The following is a 15,439-nucleotide window of genomic DNA, read 5'->3' as shown; positions in this document are numbered from 1 at the left end:
GCTGCGTCATCAGTAGGTAAAAGTGGTATTGGTGTCAAAGCTTTGAGTACCTTTTAAGGTAAACAAATAAAATGCATTTACCATTCAGAGAACATCAAATTTAACGTATATGTTTTATCGAAGATGATTTAATTCTAAATTGTCAATGAAAAACACTTTGTAAATAAAATACAATTATTATATAGTATTTCTACTATATAAAGCATAGTTTTGGAATACACCAACATAGACTTTCAATTTTACTTCCTTCAAATTTGACTTGCAATTCTATTTCCTCTTTTTAATTTCAATTCAAGATCAATTTAAAATCATTGAATTGAATTGGGGGACATTCTCAATTACATTTTTAATTTTGCACCAGTGATGTAAACACAGTACAGGCCAAACGTTTGGACACACCTTCTCATTCACAACACAACTGATGGTCCCAACTCCATTGATAAAGCAAGAAATTCCACTAATCGACCCTGATAAGGCACACCTGTGAAGTGAAAACCATTTCAGGTGACTACCTCTTGAAGCTCATCGAGAGAATGCGAAGTGTGTGTAAAGCAGTAATCGGAGCAAAGGGTGGCTGTTTTGAAGGAACTAGAATATAAAACATGTTTTCAGTTATTTCACCTTTTTTTGTCAAGTACATAACTCCACATGTGTTCATTCGTAGTTGTGACACCTTCAGTGACAATATACTATGTAAATATTCATGAAAATAAAGAAAACGCATCGAATGAGAAGGTGTGTCCAAACTTTTGGCCTGTATATCCTTTAATATTTCAAAATAGAATTCCTTTGCCTAGAAAACCTAAGAATACTGATAGTCAGATAGATGATGTAGGCCATAGAAAGTTTTTTTTATGTAGGATATGTAAGATTCAAATTAAAATGTTATCTAGAAAGGTCAGCCTTCCACAAGTTGTAATAATATACCAATCTTATTCAAACATTAATAGTGTAATTCAAACATTAATAGTGTATGTGTAAATAATGATGTATGCAAGATTGATAGGGTCACAGTCAAATCAGTAATTTCACTCTCACTTTTACTACTCACACCCACCAGGGACTGGATGCCGACAGTCTGAGGGTGGAACCGCTAGGGCAAGATGGGAATGGAGCCCTCTACTGGTATTTTTACGGCACTCGGATGTACAAAGAAGAACCACTCAAAAGAAAAGCAGACAGAATCAGGTACAAAAAAAATCTTTACTCACCTCAGTCCTTCACCAATGAAATGGCAATGCAATTAAAGTACATGCGAGTTGTTGCTAATTTTTCTTAGAGTTCGAAATTTTTTCCTGCTGTCTTCTTTGTAGTGAAACCCCTGAGTTAACTTTACCAGAGAAAAAGAAAAGGGGAAGACCACCAAAGAAGAGAAGATTGGAAGATACTGATCTAAGGTGAACAATATTATTCTTGTCAGTTCAAACATGTGTTGACGTCTACAAAACCTTTACATCTGGTTGCTCGGAGGCCCTAGGTATAGCTAAAAAGGAAACATGTGGTTAATCCTTGCTGCACATTCCATGACTGTCAGCTGTTGCATAAATCATTTGTCAAGAGTTTGCACAGTCATGATGAGTTAAATAATGAGTTTCCGTGGGGAAAAAAATTGTTGAAAATTAATTTAGCAGGGTTACATAAACCAATTATAGCAAGGTCATATTTAGCAAAAAATATTCTGAGTAATATTGACATAAAGGTACTGTTGCTGTACGCTTAGCTTTTTCACTTGTAGCACCAGTGCTACTAAACAAAAACATAGGTAGCACAGATAATTTTTCGCAGCAATATTAAATGTCTTATATATCACAATTTCATTAACACTGAACGTACACATGCACGCTCATACATATAAACACAATGCCATCATAAGGCCTGTTGTAACGCGCCTTTCAACACAGAACATCACTGTTGCTAACACGAGTGTAGGGCTGGGCGATATTGACCTAAACTCAAATTCCGAATAGTTTGGTCCATGAACTAACCTATACTTGGAAATATCCGTTGACATAACTAAATATCTCCACAATGCCTTGATTTTAAATTTTCGGGACTGATGAAAGGGATAAGCAGTACAAAATGGACGGATGGATGTCGGCGGTCCCAAATACACACAAACAGGTACCAACAAGTAAGAAAATATGTTTTGTATATTAGGATACCAACTTAGGAGGTGTTTTGAGAAAATAAAAAAATAAAAAGCCTTGAAACTAATATAAGGAGTCAAATATAATATCCAATCTTCTTTTAAAAAAACATTTAGCTATGCTCACCTCTTCATCTAACAAAAACATAAAAGAACTAAATGTAAGATAAAGTGCCCTGCTTGAAGAGGGCATGTTTAAACGTCAGCAGCAACATGAAAATAATTTTACCTTTAACATTGGTGTTTTTATAGTTAAATATTATTATTGGACATACACACAAAGATGTTAGCCATGAACACCAACCTGCCAACTGCTTCATGATGCTGTGTGACAGGCTGTGTTCTGAAAATTACTTTTAAAAAGTCATTCATTATAGTTACTCGTTACTTTACCAAAAATGTGTTTGAATTACTAACGGAATTACTCTTTCGTAAATGTAATTCATTACCTGGGAAAGTAATTATTGCATTACATTAAGAAAAAAAATGGTCATATGCGAGCATTGCACGTGCGTGGGCGCGCCTTTTTAAAAGGCGGCGCTTGTTGCCTAGTGACGTGAGACATCAGCAAGTTCAGCTTGAAGTGTTTTTGTCAGCTTAGCAGGCCAGCATTGGCAGTTTGTCGGCTCTGACGGCAGCTCTTTTGAATCTTTCAATGGTTTGTGTTTCCTCTGCTTGATAAATAGATTGAATGTGCTTTCAAGACTGTATGTTCTTGTCAACAAACGGGGTATTATTTGAATGGCAAGTTTGTCACTTCAATCATTGATTTGTTGTTCAATATTCCTTCGACCTACGTAGTTACTAGCACGCAGTGCACTTTGTGTCAAGTTTTAGGTTGTGAAAAAAACGTTTTTTTACTGAGTTTCTTCCGTGTTGGGAAGGCTGAGTCAGCCTGAGTGTGTGAATTAAGATGAGCGGGGCCTGAATCTGATGCCAAACGATCAGATTTAAAGCACTTTGGTGCGTTTAGACTGGCAAAAGAAATCAGATCTGGTATGCAGTGTAAACACCAGATCTGGTGTTTACACTGCACACCAGATCTGGTCAGCTCTCAGTGCGCACAGAGTGATCAATACTCCCGCGTCAATCACTTGTCCATTTGGTTATGGTTATGAGTTTATTTCAAAACATGCTATACAGGTGGGCAAATATTTTACTCAAGTTTGATCAAATTTTGATGGATTTTTTTTAGGAGCAAAATGCGATGAAAGGGTTGAAATCCCTATTCGCACATGTGCGACAGTTTTTGTTTTTTCCTTCGGTCGCCTGGTCTATTTTTAGTAGCATTTGCTAGTAAATTTGTCACACTGTAAAGCCCTGCCGCTAGAACAAATTGTTCTGTGGTGTTCCTAAATCATTGTATTTCTCTAAATTGATAAAAGAAAATAAGCATAGAATAACTGTCCAATGTGTGTATACATGAGAAAATAAACAATTGCAGTGTACAGTACAGTAGTGCTAATAACTTTATCGCCTCACTTAAGAGGTCTTCTCATTTTGGGGCGCACCCCTTAGGGGGCTGGCAGACTATTGCAGGAGGGGGCTCAGCAACCCGAATCCATCAATGGACTTTTTGAATTTGTGTAAACTGGTACCACAAATGTGGGGCTGGATATGTAATCAACTTATTAACAACTACTTTCATACATGTATAAAATATATAGATTTTTTCCAGCACTGTCAAACAATTAAATTACATATTATAATCCAGCAACCCCGAAGGGAATAAGCGGTAGAAAATGGATGGAATCAGACAAATCAAAGGGTGGCTGTGGAATAATTTTGATTAACCACAATCATATAGCATTTTTTTTTTTTTTTTACTAATCTATATTAATAGTGTTTCCACTGTGTACATGTTTATGTGGGACACTGTGCACATTAACATACAATTGTTTGATACAGACTTTAAATGACCTATGTTATAGCATAGTTGCTTATTTTCATTTGTAGTCCCGAGGCAGGAAAACAAACAGAGTGATTATATGACAGATTACAATATCATATAAAAAACACTGACACGTAATCAAAGAAATTACATTACAACAATTAAATAAGTCAAAGTGATGACATGACTGGGGACTAATTTTCTTCATTTTGCATTAGTAAAGAAAAAATAAGGTAATATACAGTATATACACTTACTAATGTGTTGTTTAGGGTCTTCCATATTAACCTGTTTGCTTCTGAAGCATATATATAAGGTCAGTGCACTGCAGCAGTCACACTAAGCGATGTACCTATGTGGCGGCCATCTTAGGAGGGGCCACATACCCATCTAAGGCAATGCAATTCAATGCGTTTTTATGCGTATTGTAGCTGAGATAGGCTCCAGCGACCCTGAGATAGGCTCCAGCGACCCCAAAAGGGACAAGCGGTAGAAAATGGATGGATGGATGGAAATGTATCACAACTTATTTATCAATGGATATGTTTGCCGTTTAGTTGTCAATGTAAAAACATTTGGGGCGGCATGGCGTAGTGGGTAGAGCGCCCGTGTCAGAAACCTGAGGGTTGCAGGTTCGCTCCCCGCCTCTTACCATGCCGTTGTGTCCTTGGGCAGGACACTTCACCCTTGCCCCCGGTGCCGCTCACACCGGTGAATGAATGTTGAATGAATGATAGGTGGTGGTCGGAGGGGCCGTAGGCGCAAATTGGCAGTCACGCTTCCATCAGTCTACCCCAGGGCAGCTGTGGCTACGAAAGTAGCTTACCACCACCAGGTGTGAATGAATGATGGGTTTTTATCATGTAAAACGACTTTGGGTACTTAGAAAAGCGCTATATAAATCCCAGGTATTATTATTATTATTATTATTATTTGCTAATAATACACATGTTACATTTCCCTACGAAAGGTTGTTCCCAGTGTTCTTGTTTCAACTTGACTGCTTATGCATTTTTGTTGTCTTCCTTTCTGTGCCATCTACAACAATGCAATGCCACAGCACTTGGCCCCTACTAAATTAGGCTTGTTCTATGCACGCAGCTTAAAGGGGCGTGACGTGACGTATGTAATCCGCTTGAAAGTTAATTTTGACAGCCTTTTTTTTTTTTTTTACATTATATTTAGCTCTAATAAGCTAAGTCTTAAACAACTGCCCTAATTGCATTTTTTTGTGTAGTCCTTTTATTATGTGTTGTTTAATAATTTGACTTAAAAAAATTGTACGTCTGTCTTTTAGTGAGTCAGAAAGCGAAGATGATTCCGAAAATGGACTGGATGATCTACCTCCTACTAAAGGTGAAATACATACTGTAGCAAATGTACAATATTGACAGCAACATGTCAGTGCTTTACAAATAATGCATGTGAACCATCTGCCTTTGTCTGTTGTCCCTTTGGCTTCTACCAGGCTACAAGCGAGGCATTTGGTCCCTCGTGTGTGATACAGAAGAAGAGTGGGTCAGCTTGGCGGAAAGCGCAAAGGATAAAGAATCTCCACAAGACCGCCACCTCTACCGTGTCATCAGCCAGAATTTTTTGCCTGAGATACGCAGCATGATTGAACACAAGGTCAGATAACAAATGTGCTATTCCTTCACATGAAAGTTCACCTGACAAGTTTAGAACTGCGTGTGTTGTTCGGATCATGGGCGCAGATGGCGTTTGAGAACGGGTGGAGGTGTCCCCCTCAGATTCATAGTGATGCTGATTTGTCCTCCTCACTTATCTTACATAATATAAATATCGCCGGTAAAACGGAGGATTCATTTTCTGTTATTTAGACTAATTCGCATTGCAGCGCATGTAAAGTCCGGCATTTATGTGCTACCAATGGTGCGTTTAAGGTGTGCACAAATGTAAAAAAAAAAAAAGTGGTTACTAAAGAGGAACTGGTAGTTACACCTTTGCCTGTAGAGGTCTACTATGACAACCACACGGGGGAAAAATAACCAGTTCAGTGTAGTGATAACTAGAGATGTCCGATAATATCGGCCGATAAGTGCTTTAAAATGTAATATCGGAAATTATCGGTATGGTTTTTGTTTTTTTTTGTTTTTTTTGTTTTAATTAAATCAACATAAAAAACACAAAATACACTTACTAGTGCACCAACCCAAAAAACCTCCCTACCCCATTTACACTCATTCACACAAAAGGGTTGTTTCTTTCTGTTATTAATATTCTGATTCCTACATTACATATCAATATAGATCAATACAGTCTGCAAGGGATACAGTCCGTAAGCACACATGATTGTGCGTGCTGCTGGTTCACTAATAGTACTAACCTTTAACAGTTAATTTTACTCATTTTCATTAATTATTAGTTTCTATGTACCTGTTTTGATATTGTTTTACTTTCTTTTTTATTCAAGAATTTTTTTTTCATTTATTTATGTTATTTTATTAATCTTTTAATAAATGACATTATCTTCACCATACCTGGTTGTCCAAATTAGGCATAATAATGTGTTAATTCCATGACTGTATATATCGGTATCGGTTGATATCGGTATCGGTAATTAAGAGTTGGACAATATCGGAATTTTGGATATCGGCAAAAAGCCATTATCGGACATCCCTAATGATAACCATGTAAACCTACAACGTCTTGTTTGTGGACAAGGAGAAAGATACAGCCACCAGATTGCTTTATTAACTTGAACAAACATGCATTTATAAGAGCTGTCTTTGGCAACATTATGTAGTTCCTGTTACTCCAGCAAACTGCAGCTACTGCTTCTCTCCCATGCTGACGCCACACATCACTTGCCTTTTAAAGGCATGCACTCTTATCTCATGAAACGTCTCTCAATAGTCTGTGGGTACAACATATTACTTCTGTATTATTACTATGACATCTGTCATTTAAAGTTTAATAACTCGGAACAGGCAAAAACTCATAAAAATCCCCACGTTTACATTGTTTTTGTTTTGATTCCAACAAAGAAAACTATTGCTGTTAAATTGTGTACTTAATTTTATGTTGATTACATATAATATTATTACAAAGATAATACAGTTACCATATTTTTTGGACAATCGGAAAAAAAAGGCGCACTGCCTATGAGCGGGTCTATTCAGGTCTATTTTCATACAAAAGGCGCACCGGATTATAAAGCGCATTAAAGGGGTCATATTATGATTTTTTTCTAAATTTAAAACGCTATCTTGTGGTCCACATAACATATGATGGTGGTTATTTGTTGAAAATGTTGCATAAATTATGTTTTACAGGCCATTTTCAAGTAGCTTTCTGAGTGTCTCTTCGGGATGCGCCGTTTTGTGGGCGGTCTTACCTACGTGGCTCACCTTCCACAGCGTCTTCTCCCCGTCATCTTTGTTGTCTGACCGGAACCCTCTAATAACTAAAGTTCCGTGGGTGAATTATGTAAACCCACTACAGTTTTTAGCACTTTGATAGCTAGTCTACTGACAGATATAAGTAAAAACTTTACGCTACTTTATATTAGAAATGGCAACAGCGGAAGATGAATGCCACATAAGAAGGCAGAGAAAAAGAAGAAGCTTATGACTACGGCGTCGGTCTACAATTGCGGACACGCGCACATTTTCAGGACTAACGCAGATCCTAAATACGCATCAGCAGGTATCAGAAGGTAAGAAAAGTTGGTTTTGCATAATATTGCGAAACAAAACGCCAGGTAATATGTCTGCTAATAGGTGCCATTTTGCGGTCCTTATACACGTACCATAATAATACTCATATTTTTAATGCGCCGACGATCCATCAAGCGATGCGGCTTCATAGCTTACCGAAGTCATACTAAAACATTTTGACTGATTTTTGACCGCCGTGTGTATATGTTCTATATTCTCAATGGAACATTTAAAGTTTTGGTGTTGTTTACTGCCATCATATTGCAGTCTACACGTATCGCTTATGTATGACTGCCATCTACTGGTCACACTTATCATTACACCATGTACCAAATAAAATTGCTTCGAGGTCAGTAAGCACAACCAGAATTATGCTGTACCTTAGGCGCACCGGGTTATAAGGCGCACTGTCGATTTTTGAGAAAATGAAAGGATTTTAAGTGCGCCTTATAGTCAGAAAAAAATGATACATTACTGTTTACAGTAATTCAAGGGTCAGAGCTTTAGGAGCCATTTTTAAGTTTGATAAGATTTTAAACAACAGTGTACACTGAACTGAACTGAAAACTCACAAAACTGTGAAGTCATATTTCTTGTATGTTAAGCATACTTGGCCAATTAAGCTGATTCTCATAAGATCCGAACCGTGGATTTTGCGAACCGTTCCACCCCTTTTACCATATGTGGCCCATTTTTTTCCATTTTAGACCAAAAAAATTAGTACTGTAACATAAAGGACAACAACCCTTTGATGTTTCCTCACGTAACACTGCCTAACCACGTCAGTGGGTTATTTGTGAAGGTGTTTTTTTTTTAATGTAAAACTGTTCTATGCTTTGTCTTCACTATCATGGCACAGTATTTGGCTTATAGATCCTACACACATTATAAAATGAAGCTGATTAGAGATAGATTTTAGCTACTTCTGTATATTTAGATCTGCTGAGGCAAATTTAACCCCAAACTATTCATTTAATCGTTATACTGCAATTGACTACGACATGCTGTAGTTTTAAAGCTAAACACATGCAATAAATCCCACTCCACACTGTCCACTAAGAAACAAGTATTGATGGTTGCTATGGAAACAGCTTCTGTACACTACCAACTTAAAAGAATTACTGGCAGCTTCATATAAGAAAAGAGGTCCTTGACTTTCAGCGGTCAGGGGATGAAAGTTGCCTTGTCCTTCATTTCTGTACACACACCAGTGACGTGCAGTGACCTTCAATACCAGATAAGGCATAGATAGATGCCTTTGGAGGAATTTTTTTTTTTTTTTTACTTAAACTCATGTGTGCCAATAATCACTGTTAATACAGGTTGCACATTGAAGTAACAAGAACAATAAGGGAGTAATCCAACTCATATAAAAACGTTCTGATAATGATATAATACGATAAATTAGACCAAAAAGTATTTTTGATAACATTATCAAATTATTTTTGGTCCCATTTGCTGAAATAAACTTCTGTATTTGTATATAAGGCAGCCATGTATACCCCCAATGAAAACTATGATCAATTAATTTTGCCTTAAAGTATTTGATCTTTGTTATATATTCCTCCATATAGGTTGTATTTACCTGATGTCACGTCCAGCTCATTAATTATGCAAGGCTCAGAGTGGTGGGTTTGCCTTTCTCGAAGGAAAATGCCCTATGCTCGCGTTGTTTTAGGCTGTTGGAACCGTTCAAATCGCAAAAAAGTTAAACGTTTATTTAGAGTTCCTCGAAAGGCATGTAGGATTTTACAAAAGAAGACGACAAAAATGGAACGCACTATATAGTCCAAGGAAGCAAGCTTAGTCGAAGAACGCCAGAGTTTACAGTGATCACTTTGTTAAAGGTTTGTTTAATATACTTTTAAAGTTGAGTATTTCCCATTTAAGTATTATCTTGACATTATTTGTGCTTTATCTTGTTTCTGAGTTCTTAAAACACATTTTTGCTACTAGTGTTTTGTATACTACCAACTCGGCGAGTCTAAATAAAAGAAAGTTAGCAAAACCTAAAATACCTAAGCTTTTACCAAAGGCAGCAACCATAAAATAATTTATATTTTGATCAAGACGGGGAAAACTACAAACTGCATGCATACTTGTAATGGCGTGTGCAACAACAATAAGGATACAATGACTGTAGACGGGAAATGTAATCATAAAATGCAACCTTACATGAGTAAAAACAATGCATGATTTAGCCTGGATATTATTGATACCAATTTCCTGACCCAGCCACACACAAATAAGTTTCCCAAGCTTTCATTTGTTTTGTCATGTAGAATGACATGTCTGGTAACTCTACTGACCGATAATCCTTGATATCCATCCATCCATCCATTTTCTACCGCTTATTCCCTTTTGGGTCCCGGGGGGCGCTGGAGCGTATCTCAGCTACAATCGGGCGGAAGGCAGGGTACACCCTGGACAAGTCGCCACCTCATCGCAGGGCCAACACAGATAGACAGACAACATTCACACTCACATTCACACGCTAGGGCGAATTTTTAGTGTTGCCACCTATCCCCACATGACAAATCTTCTTTTATATAAGATATGGGGATAGATTCCATTGCATAGTCTGCATTTTTTGCACGTATTTGGTAAGATCTAAGCCCCTTGTGTACTCAGTTTGCTGCACAATAACCATATTGGTTTGGTGGCCCACCACTTCGTTTACTTCTGTTCAAAAGTCACGTGACGGAATACAACCTGTTGACAGACACCATTCATTTCATTCCATTCAAAGCATTGAAAGAATGTTTTTGCATTCAACAAAAAACACTATTTTTCGAACAAATAAAGTTGTTTGAAAAAAAACAAAACTGCTGAATTCCTCGCTGGTTAAACAACGTAGAGACATGCATCTTCTTGCTCGATCACACCCACTTTTCTCTATTTTATAGTCCGATTATCAAAAATAATGATGTCACATTTACATTAAAAACATTAAACAGACTGTAGATTCTACAATGTACAAACTAGAAATTCACGGTGTAAAAATGTATCTGCAAACATTATTTTAGTGACATTGTGCAAGCAGACAAGCAGTAAACCCTGTTCTTTTTCTCTTACACACACGAACATGAACACGCACGCACAAAAGGAGGAAAAGCGGCAGCACTGGCAGAAGCTTTATGATCAGTTTGTGTGCGTATTTAGTCATTTTTACCCAAGTAAATGGTAAACAGTTATATTAATCATACAAAAAATACAGCTTAATGGACAATTATTAATATTAATTTCATGGTTTTGTTTTTTTGCGCCTATTGCGCAACAAAGTGTCATAATTGTACACATTCTGATTTTCTTCAGTGAATCAGTATGAGTGTAAAAAAACAAATGTTTAATTGAACAGGTTCTTAGTGAAATCTAATATTAACCAAAGGGAATGGATTTCTTCAAATCTTATATGGGTCATATACAATTCGGTTTCAAGCAGCAGGCAATCACCACCTTAATTATTTTCAGGACTTTTTAGTAGTTTTGTAAAAAGGTAGTGCCTAGATTATGTTAGGCTTTTACAAACACATAATTACTTCACCATGTATTTAGTTTATTCAGTTTGCATCACGTTTGAGGCTGTTTTTTGTGAACATAAAGTGAACGGGTGGTGTCCATGCTGACATGTCAAACACTGTCTGTAGCCCATTGAATCTGTCCCTCCATGTGTCTCAAGCTGCTGTCACCAGTCATTTCATGGACAGTGACAGCAGGCAGGAGCTCACCTTGAGGCAGGACGAAGCCTGAAGAGTGACAGCTCTGTTTTGCCGCGGGATCTACTGGACCTCCCTAAGTGGTGACACCACAGGCAATCTAGCTTGCGCTTCTTTAATAGATGAAACTGTCAGTTTTGTTTGTAATATATGGATGAATTTCAGCATCTCCAACACTTCAGTTAAGCAACAAGGCATAGTGCAAAAACATACATGTTGTGGCATGCACAATAGATCAGTTCAGGAACATCTGCTTGTATTTTTGCACTTGCTTCCGTTATCCTGTCCCCATAACATCTTTCTTCCTCTTTCCCCCTCCTCCACCTGCTCAGTGTACACAATTTCAGTATTATACATGTACTTTATAGGAAACCACAATCTTGGCTGAGGTCTGTGAGTTGACATGTTTGCCCTACTTCCCTGATGAAATTTGACATGAGCTGCAGAGGGCAACTCAATATAGACTGACTTTCAAGGGACTGGCTAAGAGCTGGCCTATGGCTGAGCTTTTCCTTAGTTACTGTGTGCTATATCTGAATCACTGACCATGTCATTCATATTGGTTGGCTTTACAAGAAAAAAAATATAGCATTCATGCGTTAAGTGCTCGGATACATTTTTGAAAATGCTTAAATTTGGATTCATTATTAAGTACAGTCAAAACCTGTCTACAGTGACCACTCAAGGATGCTGGCCGGTTATAGACTGGGCAGGCATCTTGTGCTGGTTGTGCATTTTTATGATCTCGATCTTCTTGTGGACAGCAGCCAGTCTTTGCAGTGGTTGGAGTCATAACAATCTCACATGTTGAAGCTGAATACGAGGGGATGGGTTAGATTAGTAAACACAAGCATTAATGTCTCAATGATAAGTACGGCATTGTCCGCTCAATATTTAGCTCTCTGTAGTCGGATGACTGTACATCAACCGCAAGCAAGCATCACAGTTAATTGCCATTATTCATTAAATGATAAAACTCAAAACATTTTTGGAAGAAAACACACTATCAAACAAGTCTATATCCTAAAAAGTGTAAACAAATAACAACTGAGTCTCAATCTATTAACCTCATGCACCAAATTTTATATTGGTGGCTGACATATAGAGTAAAAAAAACATTCCAACGGGCCACTGGCCGTGTTAAACAGGTGGCTGCTATGGACAAGGTTTAGAACACAACTTTTCTCTGCGAGGGCAATTTTAGTGGCTGCTATCGGCAAGTGGCCGCCATAGACAGGTGGTTGCTAACCAGGGGTGGAGCCAGACTATTTTGAGGTGGGGGGCACAGGGGGGTACAACCAATAAATTAGGGGGACCACATAAAAACAACAAAGGCAAGTGCCTTCTATATGTAGACCAATAGTTGATAGAAATTACTGCTCATGAATTACCGGTATACAGAAAACAATGATGTCTTTATCAGGTATCTAAAATGCCATATTAGTTTTTGTAGCCAACAGCTTCATGTTTCATGTTGAAAAAGTGAAACATTTTCAAAATGCATAAATCTCTCATGCACACTTTTATTATAAAAAATTAAATAAAGGCATTAAACTTTAAAGTGAAAGCGTTTCAAAACTGATTCAATATTTGAGTTTAACAGTGTAGAATGTCAATACGGAGTTTGAACCGAGAAGACAATCTTTTCTGCAGAAAACAACCTTGTTCATAAAAAAAAACATTGCAGATATTATTTTTCAAGTATAAGTATTTCAGTGTAATTTAAAGCATTACAGAAAAGGAACTTTAACAAATTAGTCTCAACTATCTTGATTTAAATTGTACTGATCGAAAACTGCATTACAGCAGGTAAAAGTCCTAACATCACAATCAAGTGTTAACAATATGGCTCCTAACAATATACTGAAGCACATATTCAGGTAGATGTTTTATTGCCAGTTTGTTCTTGCTGCATTTACTTTTTCCAGCTGTACAGATTATGATTTTCTCGATTTTCGCCATGGCTCACTCTCATGCTGCAAGCGCCAATGCCGTACTGACCTGATTTTATATATGGGTGTGGTCGTCCGCGTTGCAGTTTGATTGACATGACTAGACCCTTACTGCTTGATACTACTTTATAAGTGACCGATTACCCATAAAACACGCATTTCAAAACAAGAGGCCGACTGTTAGCAATGCGGGACAACGTCTCAATTTGCGGCATGTGTGAAAAGTAATGAAAATCCGTGTCTGACCCGCTTTGTGAGGGATATGGAGGGCTTCGGATTTTTGGCTAAAGTATCCCATAATGCAATGCCGGCAGCCATATTGAAAGGCTAGAGTCATTGTTGACGATAGCGCTAAACATAATGTTTTCCAACTATTCTGGGGAAAATACATTGGCTGGCTGTGATACAATGAAGACAGTCATTGGATAAAAAGTCCCTTCGTTGGAGAAAAACAGCCGTCATTGGATGTAAGGGTCCATACCAGATTGACAACTCAGAGTGGAGTAGAGACCACGACATCTTCCCTGATGTCTCATACCCAGACTTTGTGAACTACTCAATTTTTCAACCGAGCCTATTTTACACTTAAAAGGACTTTCAAAATTATGTACCGGTAAATTTCAAAAGTTATGACCGCTTTGTTTGTGGATGGGTTCATGACGTTTGTGTATCTGCATAAATCCAGTGGACATCGAGTTGTCAAGACAAGAGTCATGCCCTCTCAGAAATTATCTGACCCAAGTTTGACACCCTGGATAATCCAGGATAACTAATCTGAGGCCATCCCAGCAGTGACTGTAAAGCAGGATTGGGAGAATGCGGTTCTCATGTCGCTTTACTTTTGTTTTATCTGGAGGCTAAGAGAAGTGAGTACAATATCCATTATCAATACATCTACCAGCAAAGTTCTTTGACCAAGACCATCAATGCATTGCAAAGTGGGGCTGTTGTTTTTTTCAGATTAATTTCAATTTACAGAATGTTCTTAATTACCTCGTATGAAATGATCTGGACAAACACAAAGTCTTCATAGCACGTCACACTTTGGTTGATTGCAGCAATCCATGCTCGCCTTCGCCGTTTACGGAAATACTCTTAGGAATTCGATAAAAGCTAGTTTTGTCTCTCCCACTTTTTGTGGCAGTTGAAATAGCACATGTCGCCAGCATTATGAGTATCACAGGATGAATGTTCAGCAGCAATGTGTTTACAAATGAATACCGCAAGTATGGCCAACGCAATCTATTCTTAACCTGAGGCTGCCACACTTCAATCACAATGTATGCGAACTCCGTGGGAGTGTTTTACCTGCAGTCGTCACCTGTCACATCCTGTTTGTAAAACTTCACATTAAAAGCTTTTTTGTTTTAAATGTATTTTTCTCATAACAAAACAAATGCTGTGTTTTATTTTTGAATCTGGTTGGTGAAGGAACACAGGGTAGCAACTGCTTGACTGACAGTATCAAGAGCCAATAACATTTTGGGATGGTACACAAGTGGGCACACTAGATCACTAGGTTTAGCTGTATTATTAAGTAGCAATATCTAAATGGCCTTAAAGAGAAATTTGTGCGTCTGTCTGTTCACGTTCATATGGTTGAATTTTATTTTGAAGTATTACTTAATGAGGTCAATGGGAAATTAATAAATGCGTAGAAATGTGGAAGACTTTACTTTGTATACAATTTGAAAGGGACAATGTATGTATCAATGTGTCAGGATTTTGACAAGTCTGTCTAAAAATGACGCGTGCCAAAGATTTAGACATGATGTGTAGAGGTTCACCTCCCCCTCCTCCTTGTCTGGAAAACAGAGTTTGACTTTTTGACTGGTAAAGCTTTGCTGTCACCCCCAGGGAGATGTGAGGGAATGTTGGCAGCAGAAGAGAGAAGGGGGACCTGGGGGAGGGGAGGCAAAGCCATTGACCTCTCAATACTCACGGCTCCTTCACCCAATATCTCCAGGGCCTCACAGTTAGTCTGTGTGTGTTTGTGTGGGTGTGTGTGTGGCTGCGTGTCTATCCTGAAAGCTCAATCAGTTGCTGACAAGATT

General features: G+C 37.9%; 1 protein-coding gene across 1 annotated transcript in view; it reads left to right on the top strand.

Moving 5' to 3' along the window:
- The window catches only part of LOC133641831 (chromatin remodeling regulator CECR2), a 76,464-nt gene that overhangs the window by 41,393 nt on the left and 19,632 nt on the right, over positions 1-15,439 (top strand). Inside the window, exons 4-7 of the mRNA XM_062035878.1 lie at positions 1,061-1,188; positions 1,314-1,397; positions 5,335-5,393; positions 5,506-5,666. Of these exons, the coding sequence (XP_061891862.1) occupies positions 1,061-1,188; positions 1,314-1,397; positions 5,335-5,393; positions 5,506-5,666 (432 nt within the window). The remainder of the gene's footprint in view (positions 1-1,060; positions 1,189-1,313; positions 1,398-5,334; positions 5,394-5,505; positions 5,667-15,439) is intronic.

The sequence above is a fragment of the Entelurus aequoreus genome, linkage group LG24 (assembly GCF_033978785.1).
Source record: "Entelurus aequoreus isolate RoL-2023_Sb linkage group LG24, RoL_Eaeq_v1.1, whole genome shotgun sequence".
NCBI lineage: Eukaryota > Metazoa > Chordata > Actinopteri > Syngnathiformes > Syngnathidae > Entelurus > Entelurus aequoreus.
The sequence above is the reverse complement of the archived record's forward strand: the minus strand, read 5'-3'. Positions and strand labels throughout refer to the sequence as shown.